Source organism: Vespa velutina, chromosome 16 (genome assembly GCF_912470025.1).
Source record: "Vespa velutina chromosome 16, iVesVel2.1, whole genome shotgun sequence".
In the NCBI taxonomy this organism is placed as follows: domain Eukaryota; kingdom Metazoa; phylum Arthropoda; class Insecta; order Hymenoptera; family Vespidae; genus Vespa; species Vespa velutina.
In genome coordinates, this window is record NC_062203.1 from 2,966,157 (window position 1) to 2,977,568 (window position 11,412).

At 27.8% G+C, this 11,412-nt stretch overlaps 3 protein-coding genes across 10 annotated transcripts; 1 reads left to right on the forward strand and 2 right to left on the reverse strand.

Annotated features, from left to right (window-relative positions):
• Positions 1 to 261: 261 nt before the first annotated feature.
• Positions 262 to 1,177, reverse strand: LOC124954956 (ragulator complex protein LAMTOR4 homolog). Its single transcript, XM_047508658.1, has 2 exons — positions 836 to 1,177; positions 262 to 728 (listed from the first exon to the last, which is right to left on the reverse strand). The coding sequence occupies exons 1-2, from the start codon at positions 905 to 907 to the stop codon at positions 489 to 491; spliced, it is 312 nt and encodes a 103-aa protein (XP_047364614.1). The 5' UTR covers positions 908 to 1,177; the 3' UTR covers positions 262 to 488.
• A 413-nt stretch (positions 1,178 to 1,590) lies between these two features.
• Positions 1,591 to 7,311, forward strand: LOC124954953 (AP-1 complex subunit beta-1). 8 transcript variants are annotated; one of them, XM_047508653.1, is made up of 13 exons: positions 1,603 to 1,723; positions 1,982 to 2,020; positions 2,115 to 2,257; positions 2,457 to 2,627; positions 3,875 to 3,901; positions 4,002 to 4,247; positions 4,349 to 4,609; positions 4,704 to 5,126; positions 5,202 to 5,895; positions 5,972 to 6,236; positions 6,305 to 6,656; positions 6,744 to 6,929; positions 7,019 to 7,311. In XM_047508653.1, exons 3-13 carry the CDS (start codon positions 2,150 to 2,152, stop codon positions 7,091 to 7,093), a joined length of 2,808 nt encoding a protein of 935 aa, XP_047364609.1. In that variant the 5' UTR covers positions 1,603 to 1,723; positions 1,982 to 2,020; positions 2,115 to 2,149; the 3' UTR covers positions 7,094 to 7,311. The 8 variants fall into 8 exon arrangements, with proteins under 8 accessions (XP_047364606.1, XP_047364609.1, XP_047364601.1 ...); XM_047508645.1 differs by having other exon boundaries at positions 1,604 to 1,723; positions 6,738 to 6,929; XM_047508651.1 differs by having other exon boundaries at positions 1,615 to 1,723; positions 2,119 to 2,257; positions 6,738 to 6,929.
• On the reverse strand, positions 7,212 to 8,329 carry LOC124954957 (40S ribosomal protein S27). The gene is made up of 2 exons (XM_047508659.1): positions 8,221 to 8,329; positions 7,212 to 7,770 (listed from the first exon to the last, which is right to left on the reverse strand). The coding sequence occupies exon 2, from the start codon at positions 7,767 to 7,769 to the stop codon at positions 7,512 to 7,514; it is 258 nt and encodes an 85-aa protein (XP_047364615.1). The 5' UTR covers position 7,770; positions 8,221 to 8,329; the 3' UTR covers positions 7,212 to 7,511.
• Positions 8,330 to 11,412: the final 3,083 nt, after the last annotated feature.

An 11,412-nucleotide genomic window follows, 5' to 3' on the forward strand; every position in this document is an offset into this window, starting at 1 on the left:
TTTTCCATATTTTTATAATTTTTTATCAAAATACATTTAATGAATGAAATAAAAATAATTAATAATAATAATTGTAAGTAATTTAATGTATATTATAAAAGCATGTAAGCAATATCTAATACATAAATATCAAATACATTCATAAAATTGTAGAATAGGTAAATGGGTTTTAAAATATATTATTTTTATTTTATTCTTTCTCAAATTTATTATATTCTCTATATGTTATTTGTAACATGAAAACTTTTTTTTTTTTATTAATTTCAAAAGAACAATTTCTTATAAGCCCAATAAAAATTTTATAATTTTCATCCTCGTTTTAATGACAGAAGTTCGCTGTAACCAGTTTTGAAATTTCTTTTTCTATTGTAACTGGTTTTCAGTATATGAAAATTGAAAAAAAATTATTGTGAATTTGCTTTGAATGTATTAACACACACACACACACACACATACACGCGCACGCACGCATATACACATATTTATACTTAAACATCAATAAATTGTTGTGGTTCAATATTTTGTTCTGGCAATGATAATTTTTTCTTTACTACATAGATCTTCTTATTCGAGAGACAAATAATATAACAATGATCTGGATATGTAATTGATATTTTTTCAAAAGCTTCACCCATGGGAAATGCTTTTGGGTCTATTTTATTTGTCAACATTACCAAACCCACAATAACACTAGCAATTCTTTCATCATTCTCTAAATCGCCACCAGACTGAAATATAATGAAAAAAATATTTTCTTTATACTAAATACATTATTTTATGATAACACAGATCTACATTAACGTATCAATGTCGAATATAATTATTAAGATATTACCGATATTACTGCTCCATCCTCCGTTAGAACTAAATATCCAATTTGATCAGGGATTCTTTCGATAGATAACATTTTTATTCAGTTGTGTTTCTTTCTTTTTTTTTTTTTTTTTACAATTATCAGCACTAATATTTACGATTTATAATATACAGACGCATAATTTTGTATTTTCAACGTAGTTATTTATTAATAACTATTTACAGCTATTATCAATACTTCTTCTTCTTCTTTTATTATGTGAGCATGATACGTTTGCACAATATTACGTTCAAATTCTCAAGTTTTACACTAACAATACTAGCTACAACGAAAAACAATGAAGAAATTCATGTAATGTGAGAGAAGCAATGTGATTGGTAGAATAGGATTTTATTATGGTAGACGCTGTTTCCTTTATTTTAAGAAGAAAAGAAAAAAAGTATCGACGAATGAAAGAGACACATGAATATAGAATATGTGATATAACAATATGTTTTAAAATAAAAATAGAAATATTCTAATTAAAAATTGAGATCTTTTTTTTTTTTTTGCTATTTAGAAATATATTTTGACAAGATAGGTTAAAAGTTTATGAAGATATATCACATTTCAAAATTCTTATAAATTAAATGTTAATTTAATTTATTATTAATAAAAAATGACAGTATTGGATGATAAAAATAATAAAACTTAATTTTGGAACTATATTAATATCGATTTTCGACAATCGAAAGAAAAGCATTATTAATAATAAATATCGATATTTTTATCGATAAGTATCGATATTTCATCGATTTGTAACTAAACGTCAGTCTATGTGGAAGTGAGGTAAAGAAGGCGTATCGCTTTCAATTGACAATTGACAAGCTTTTTGCTTCGATTCTGAAATAATTTGAATATTAGTAAAAGGTATCAATTTTTGTTGATTGTTTTTCAAAATAAAATATTATAATCATAATTTTACATCATTTCTCTTTATATAAAAAATTTGATTATTGTCAGAGATATGTAGATATTTTAAATTATCGCATTTTTTTTTCTTTCTCTCTTTCTCTCTATTTTTATGCGCATAAGATAAATTTCGTTAGTTTTGTTAAAAAAAAAACTTTCGCTATCGATGTTATATAGATATATAAACTTTAAAGGAATTTTGAATTTTATTCAAAGTTAGCAAGAAGACACCATAGGCCTTAAACATTGATCCAAGTATGGTTTGCTATATTGAGTCCTTATTTAATTTTCCTATGTATAACATAAGAATTCTCTAACTGTATTTAATATCGATTTTTCATTTTCAAAGGTAGATCTTAATAAAGTACCTTACCGAAAATCAAGATGACAGACTCAAAATATTTTACTACTACAAAAAAAGGTGAAATATTTGAACTTAAATCAGAATTGAATAATGATAAGAAAGAAAAGAAAAAAGAAGCTGTTAAAAAGGTTTGTATCTTTTCATTTCTTTTTTTTTTTTTTTTTTTTATTATTAATAATATTATTATATCGCATGATATCTTTTCAAAATCCTCATCTATGGGAAGAAAACTTAATTACATAACAAAAATATTGTTAATAAAATTAAATTATATTAAATTAAATTACCATAGTAAAGTTATATACAAGAGTAATTTAATTTGTTTAGGTAATTGCATCCATGACAGTGGGCAAAGATGTATCTGCGCTATTTCCCGATGTTGTTAATTGTATGCAGACAGATAATTTGGAATTAAAGAAATTGGTTTATTTGTATCTCATGAATTATGCTAAAAGTCAACCAGATATGGCCATCATGGCTGTCAACACATTCGTTAAGGTAATGTAGCGTTAGAAACTCATTGATTTACTACTAAATTTTATTAATGCACCTTCATCCTTTAAATAACTTATTGACACTTGGATGATGTTGAGAGTCTCTGTCTGCAAAGAGGCAAGCTGAAAATATTTTTTAAAGAGAGGTTCTCTTAATGAGAACAAATTGTGTCAAAAACAACTATAATTCCTTTTGCAGCCTGCCTCATACTATGTACAGACTGTGCTTTGCAAATTACACCAGTTTGTACAGAGCTGTCTGCGTTATGGGACGGAATGTACTTCTCCTTTCGTATTTTCTGAATTGCTTATTTTTCAAAGGGCACGAGCCTGGAGTTTGGCTGATATGAAATATTATGAATATTATATAAAAGGAGTAAACATCACAATTACATACAATTATAATGTATTAATTGTTATTGCGTATCACCAAATTCCAGAATTTATTTTCGATCGAGCATATAAATATAGCAGGAATGTTTCTATATAATAATTATGATATTTAACAAAATTTATTCATAAAAGGGTTTTAAAGGATCTGGATTAATGTTAATTTTTTGACACTAATGCACCAGTACAATTACTTTTCCAAAATTAAGCATGGAATTTTCTCATATTCACACAATATATTTTGCAATTAAACAGCTTGTAGCATATTGTGTAATTGTGTCACAGCTGTATATTTGCAATAAGAATATAATTGGCCTTTAGTTTAACTGCCATTTAATACAATATCAATGGTAGAAAAATGGATTCTCTTATATAATGCCTACAATGTAAACAGCATGATTCATCCAATTCTTTAAATGTCATTTTATATGTATTATTGCATTATAAATTGATGCCTGATACAATGAATAGGTCTGCTAATTGCACGAAAATTATTTCACTCTTTTCAGGATGTATATGTTAATAATAAATGTAATTGGTGTTGAAAAAAATATTTTATAACACAGTTAATATGGAATATTTATGTACATCCTTTAATGTTCAACAGATTCTTAATAATATTTAAGTATTCTTTCACGCGCATGAATACAAAATTAATGTCAACTTTCTTACATTAACTTTGATATTTCAACTCAAAATAAAGAACATTTGTACAGTAAAGCCTTAAAATATCTCGTGCTCTTTAAAAAATGATCAGTTCTGTATAACATTATATTACATGGTTCATAAGTATAATATTTAACTATTAATAAAAATGGTGACGGTGACCAATTTGACCTTTTTCGTTCTGACACGCAAAAGGAGCTAGCGACATCTCCGATGACAAAGGTACCATACCAATTTCTACTTTGTTAAAATTCATGGGCTGAGATAGATAGCCACTGCTGTGACTAGACTTGAATCCCTGGCTTGCCCGATTTTTGCGCAGGACTGTGAGGATCCAAATCCACTGATTCGAGCATTAGCAGTTCGTACAATGGGGTGCATACGTGTTGACAAGATTACTGAATACCTCTGTGAGCCATTGAGGAAATGTCTGAAGGACGAGGATCCATATGTTCGTAAAACGGCCGCTGTATGCGTAGCCAAGCTTTACGACATTAATGCTGCTTTAGTTGAGGATCAAGGATTTTTAGATCAATTAAAAGATCTTCTATCTGATAGCAATCCTATGGTATGTAGGATCATTCCAATTTAGCGAAAGAAGTATGATTAATAATACAGTGATTACTGAATTTATATATTTTTTTATATGTTCCTCTCATTTATTGTTAGGTTGTTGCTAATGCAGTAGCTGCACTCTCAGAAATTAATGAAGCTAGTCCTAGCGGACAACCTTTAGTTGAAATGAATGCTCAAACTATCAACAAACTTCTCACAGCTCTTAATGAATGCACAGAATGGGGTCAAGTTTTTATATTAGATTCACTGGCGAATTATTCACCAAAAGATGATCGTGAAGCTCAAAGCATATGTGAACGTATTACTCCACGTTTAGCGCATGCAAATGCTGCAGTTGTTCTCTCTGCTGTTAAGGTAGAATTCTTGGTGCATTTTATAACAAACAAAAAATTAAAATTAAATTTTATTTATATCAAATTATAACGATTAATATTACATTTAAACTCAGGTTCTTATGAAACTGATGGAAATGCTTCAATCAGAATCTGATTTTGTTGGTACTCTCACAAAAAAGCTTGCCCCGCCTCTTGTTACATTACTCAGTTCTGAACCTGAAGTTCAATATGTTGCATTGAGAAATATAAATCTTATTGTACAAAAAAGACCAGATATATTGAAGCACGAAATGAAAGTTTTCTTTGTTAAATATAATGATCCAATTTATGTTAAACTTGAAAAATTGGATATTATGATACGTTTAGCATCACAAGCCAATATTGCCCAGGTTTTATCTGAATTAAAAGAATATGCTACAGAAGTTGATGTAGATTTTGTTAGGAAAGCCGTCAGGGCCATTGGACGTTGTGCCATAAAAGTCGAACCTTCTGCGGAACGATGTGTTTCCACATTACTAGACTTAATTCAAACAAAGGTATATACGTTAAATAGAATCATAACTTTTTATAGTCAATATGAAATATAGTATATCTCTCTTGCTTTTTATTAGGTTAATTATGTGGTTCAAGAAGCCATTGTCGTTATTAAGGATATTTTCCGTAAATATCCAAATAAATATGAAAGTATAATTTCAACACTTTGTGAAAATTTAGATACTCTTGATGAACCAGAAGCACGTGCTTCTATGATTTGGATAATTGGAGAATATGCGGAACGTATTGATAATGCAGATGAATTGTTGGAAAGTTTTCTTGAAGGTTTTCATGATGAAAATACACAAGTGCAATTACAACTATTAACAGCTATTGTCAAATTATTTTTGAAAAGACCTACAGATACTCAAGAATTGGTACAACAAGTACTAAGTTTAGCTACACAAGATTCAGATAATCCAGATTTGAGAGATCGTGGATTTATATATTGGCGATTGCTCAGCACTGATCCAGCAGCAGCTAAAGAAGTTGTACTAGCCGAGAAACCTCTTATTTCAGAAGAAACAGATTTATTAGAACCAACATTGCTAGATGAACTGATCTGCCACATTTCTAGTTTAGCGTCTGTATATCACAAACCACCAACTGCATTTGTAGAAGGTAGAGCAGCTGGAGCTAGAAAATCTTTACCTGCTAGAAGTAATTCAAATGAGGATTCAGGGCAACGTACTACCACTACTTCTCAGCCTCATGCTCAAGTTATACTTGCACAGGACTCATTGATAGGTGATCTTCTCAGTATGGACATTGGTGAGTATATTATTTTTAAAGAGGTTGTGCAATAATATTGCCGTTACGAAAATATAAGCCATATGAATTTTTTAAGGTGGACCAACTATAGTACCTCCAGCACCAGCTGCACAATCAGGATTAGGTTTAGATCTTTTAGGAGGTGGTTTAGATGGAATTTTAGGTAGTAATGATGGAGCTGCAAGTACTACAGCACCAGTTGTTTCTCAGAGTACAACAGGATTATTGGGAGATATTTTTGGTTTTAATCAAGGACCTACATCTTATATACCACCTAAAGTTAATTGGCTGCCTGCAGAAAAGGGTAAAGGTTTTGATATCTGGGGTACATTTTCAAGGAAGTAAGTATTATAATATATATGTAATGAAATGGATTATTGTATTTTACTTCAATCTGATTTTAAAATAGGAATGGTCAAATCAGTATGGATATGACATTTACAAATAAAGCAATGCAACCTATGGGAGGATTTGCAATTCAGCTTAATAAAAATAGTTTTGGTTTAACACCAGCAGCACCATTGCAAGTACCAAGTCCTTTAGGTCCAGGAGCTAGCATTGAAACCAATGTAATTTTATCGACAGCAGGAGCAGTGCAACGCATGGAACCTTTAAATAATTTACAAGTTGCCATAAAGAATAATATTGATGTATTTTACTTTGCATGTTTAGTCCCTATGAATGTATATTTTACTGAAGATGGGCAACTGGATAAGAGAGTATTCCTTTCAACTTGGAAAGATATTCCTGCGCAAAATGAGGTTATTTCTATTAACTTGCTTTCATAATCCTTCAATCCTCAATTTATCCTTTTCAATTAATAAGATTGGTTCTATCGTTAGGTCCAGTATACATTAAGCGGTATAATATTGACTGCTGATCAAGTAGTACAAAAGATGCAACAAAACAATGTTTTCACAATTGCCAAAAGAAATGTAGAAGGACAAGATATGCTTTATCAATCTTTAAAATTAACAAATAATGTATGGGTACTAAACGAATTAAAAATTCAGCCAGGCAATCCTGATGTTACGGTATGATGCAACTTAATCATTACATTACATGTATATCATATATATTTTAACTTCAATTTATTAAATTTTATATTTTATACTATTTGTAGTTATCGCTGAAGTCTCGATCCGTCGAAATCGCACCTGGAGTTTTTCAAGCATATAATGCAATATTGCATTCTTAAGGGTTTAAGTAATTGTGTTAACATTAACACTACAGAAAAATATAGTAAAAATGTTAATGAATACTTGTTAAGCAATTTATAAAAATGACATGGAACGTGTAATGCATACAATAATCAATCATGATGTAAATTAATATTTAATTGTTATAAGCTGCTACATTTATTAAGATTATCTCTGACATAATTAGAAATAAAAAAAATTAATGATCATATAATAATCTGTGTATTCATTAAATAATTATTTGCATAGCATTATAAAAGTATTTCAGTATTGATGACGTGAATAAAATATTATGAAATAAAGGGATGCATGTATAAACACACATATGTACACACATTGTGATAGAAATATATACTCATTATAGTATAATTGTATTTATTTATCGAATGTAAAGAATGATGTTTGTGTCACATAAAATTAACATTGAACCTTCCTTCTAAAGGAGCAACCCTCTGTTAACCGTGCTTTACCACCAGTTGGTGTACATAAAATCGTACGGCAACCATCACACTCAACTGGTTTCTGTGCATGTGAAAAGATAGTTTTGATAGCATAACATCCTGGACATTTTACATCCATAAAATAGCTGTTGGGCTTTTGGACGAGTCTCTTTAATTTATGCTTTCTTTTTTCCTCAATAGGACTAGGATGCAAAAGATCACGAGCCAGTGGCATTCTGTAATAATATAATATTTAATGTTATCAATAAATTCAAAAAATGTTGCAATCGTAAAATATACGTCATCATTTCTATACATAGATCGTCTAAACTTTGTTTTAATAATACCATATAAATATAATAGTATAAGTGTACATATTGCTCAAGATTGCTCAACCTTAAAAAAATAATTCAATATTATAAACATGAAACTTGAAATATTATTTCATTTGTTTGCATTACGATATGACAATATTAATAGATATGAAAACAGTAATGAAAACTTAAACGCAATTATAAGATAAATTTATGGAAACTATTGCATGGAATGCTGTAGGCTACTGTTCGACCATGTATGTGTACAATAAATATACCTGTTTAAACTCATTTTAACGAATCATTACAATGATTTAAAGTCTTTACATATAAAATAATACATATACTTACGTGTCTTGTTTAATAATTCACCTTAAATTCAATAATTACACTCTTAACCACGTGTTTACGGCACAGCGTTAAGAACTGGAAAGGAACGGCGAACATGCTATGAGTAAATAGTCTCTAGAACGGCGTCACTGTAGCCAATCGTCAAAAACAAAATATTTTAAATAGAATTCATATACAAGCGAAGTATAATAGTAATGTAATTAGAAGAATTATAAATATATATATTCGTGTACATATATGTGTGCATACACAAATATGTATATATATATACATATATATATATATATAATATATATATATATATATATATATGTGATCTTTATATTTAACACATTGAATTTTATTAAAAAATTAATATTAAAATTCTAAATAGCATGAATTATTATTTTAAAGAATATAACTAGATAGACTTACCTATATTATAGGTGCTTTATAAAAAGTAACATGTCAAATCCAAAAAATATCATTATATTCGATTAATTTTGAAATATTTGTAAAACAAAAAAAAAATTATTATATCTTTCTTTAATTTATTTATTTATTGTGTCATGATGATTGTTTTGCTTTCAATTATAAATATTAGATTTTAATTAAATTAATTGGAATGATATGACGGTATGTTATAATAAACAAATTCAGTTATCTATTATTTGCATAAATTATAATTTATTTCCTATCCTTTTGCATGGTATTGAGGTCAAAAACGTAACTATTGTAGTATTAAATACTCCAAATTATTTACAGACACTGTCATGATATGTAAGATTGATTTGAAAAATTAGATTTGCAACATGTATTACCTTCCAAATTGGATTACTAAGTTCAGGTAAAAACTGGACATATTCGATTTACGAATTGTAAAATCCTTAATTACAAGAGCAGTTAAGGATACCGGAAAGCAATCAATTATTTTATTAATACGTTACCAAGAGTATTTTTATATTGTTTTATATTATCATATTTCTTCAGCTGATTAAAAATTGATTTAACTTTTGATATCCCTAAAGCGCGCGCACGTATGTTCAAAGAACATTTTATAAAATTGATAATTGCCTCACTTGCACGATCGATACATTATAACAGTCGATGTTATCTTTCAAAATACAGATCTTTCGGTTGTAAAATCGGTTATTATTTATACGATAGACATCATTTTTGCAAGATATTTTTTCTTTTTTTTTTTTTGTGTCTTTTTCTTTTTTTTTTCTTTTTTTTTCTTTTTTTTTTTTTTTTTCTTTTTTTTTTTTAAGTATCTGCGGTGACAATTTATAAACATTATTACATTGGTCGGCCGGACATTTTGGCCGGTTGATCGTTTAATTGTGTCACAGAATGATATATATGTATAATTATCATGCGAATTTTAATTGCGGTAAACATTAATAATTATAAGTATCAAGGAATGATCGCACGTCCATTTACCAATGAAAGAAGCATTTTCTGGCTTATAGCGGTCAAGGAAATCTCTGTTATAAATTACAAAAATCAACTTTTTTCTTAACTTTCCTTTTTTTGTTCTTTCTTTTTTTTTTCTTGTTTTGTTTTTCCTTAAATCGGCGAGAGATTAATTACAAATTATAAAAGCCATTTTTTCATTTTTCTCTTTTAATTAATGGACAGTAAAATGCAGAATACAAAAGTATTGTTGTAATCAATGAATGTTCCTATCATGATTTTGCTTATACAAATAACGCTCATTATTCGTATATAAATACGAATACAAATGTCTTTCACAATCACGATAGGTATTATTATAAATGATTCGTTCAAGAGACGCAACATGAGAATGATGCTCGGAGTTTTTCAAAATGCCCACTCTCAATCTTTATTTCGAGCTTAAGATCTCGACGGAAGCGCTAACTAGCGGTAGAACCTTCGTACTAACATGACAAAATGCGATGATCTTTTCGTAACACATGATTCTTTTCATAATTTTTCACTCCTAACTTACCGCAATTAGACGATATTTCAAATTTTCTATGTAATTCGTGTGGATGATAGAATATATCATGAGAAAATTCAAGCCTAATATATATATATACATATATATATACATATATATATATATATACGTATATATGTTGTGTGTACAGTAGAGACTTAAATATACGTATAGTAAAAAATGTATATATTCCCATATATACGTATACTTAAATCATCCACTGTATATTATAACGAATTAAATAATATACATTTGATGATTAATAAAACAGAGACGGTGATGATCGGTTTTTAATTGGCAATAAAAATGAACGATTCAATGAGAAAGAAAAAAAAAAAAAATTTTGAAAAAAAAATGTCACATACAAGTGTAATTTTTTTTTTCTAAGCTTGTTTTTAAATGTTCTTTTCTTTCTCTTTCTTTTTACTTTTCCTTTCATAACACAATAAAAAAAAAAAAAAAATACAAAAAAAAAAATAAAAATAAAAATAAAAATAAAAATTTATTCAAAATTAAGTTAGGAATAAAAAATTATGATTTCATATCATTTATGAGCTATCCAACTCGAAAACATTAGGCACTACTGTTTCCCCTTAAGACAATTTTATATTCCAACCTCTGAAATTACAGCATGATTAATGACATATATTAAGGCACTTAACTTATGACTACCATAGTTATTGTACTACGATTAATCCATCGGCTTATCAAATCGTTAACGCAACGAAATCATCCCCGTCTTTCTCTCTGGTGCCGAGTCATTGAAATTAAGTATACATATATATATATATTCATTTAACAAGAACTTTGTATTTTAGCTACCATCACTTTCAAAAATTTCATACATTTTAAAAGATAATAATTATTCATTTATTTTATTTAATACTTATAACGTACCTCACGAAATCGTGAATACGATTATAAAAACAAATTTGTTTTCTTTTCATATAGAAATAAGAAAATAAAAAAAAATAAAAAAAAAAAAAAAAAAAAAAAAAAAAAATAGAGGAAGAATACTTTGATACAAATTAAATGTATATATATACACATATATATATATATATATATATATATATATACATATATATACAGGAAGAACAGCGAAGCCCTAAAGGATTCGAATTGAACAAATGTTTGAATATTAATAAAAGTATACCGTAAACACATGTTTACGTCGAAGTAATTGCCATAGTATTTTAATTCTAAAAAAAAAAAAAAAAAAAAAATAAAAAAAAAAAATAAAAAAAAAGGAAGAAAAATCTCTTCTTTAA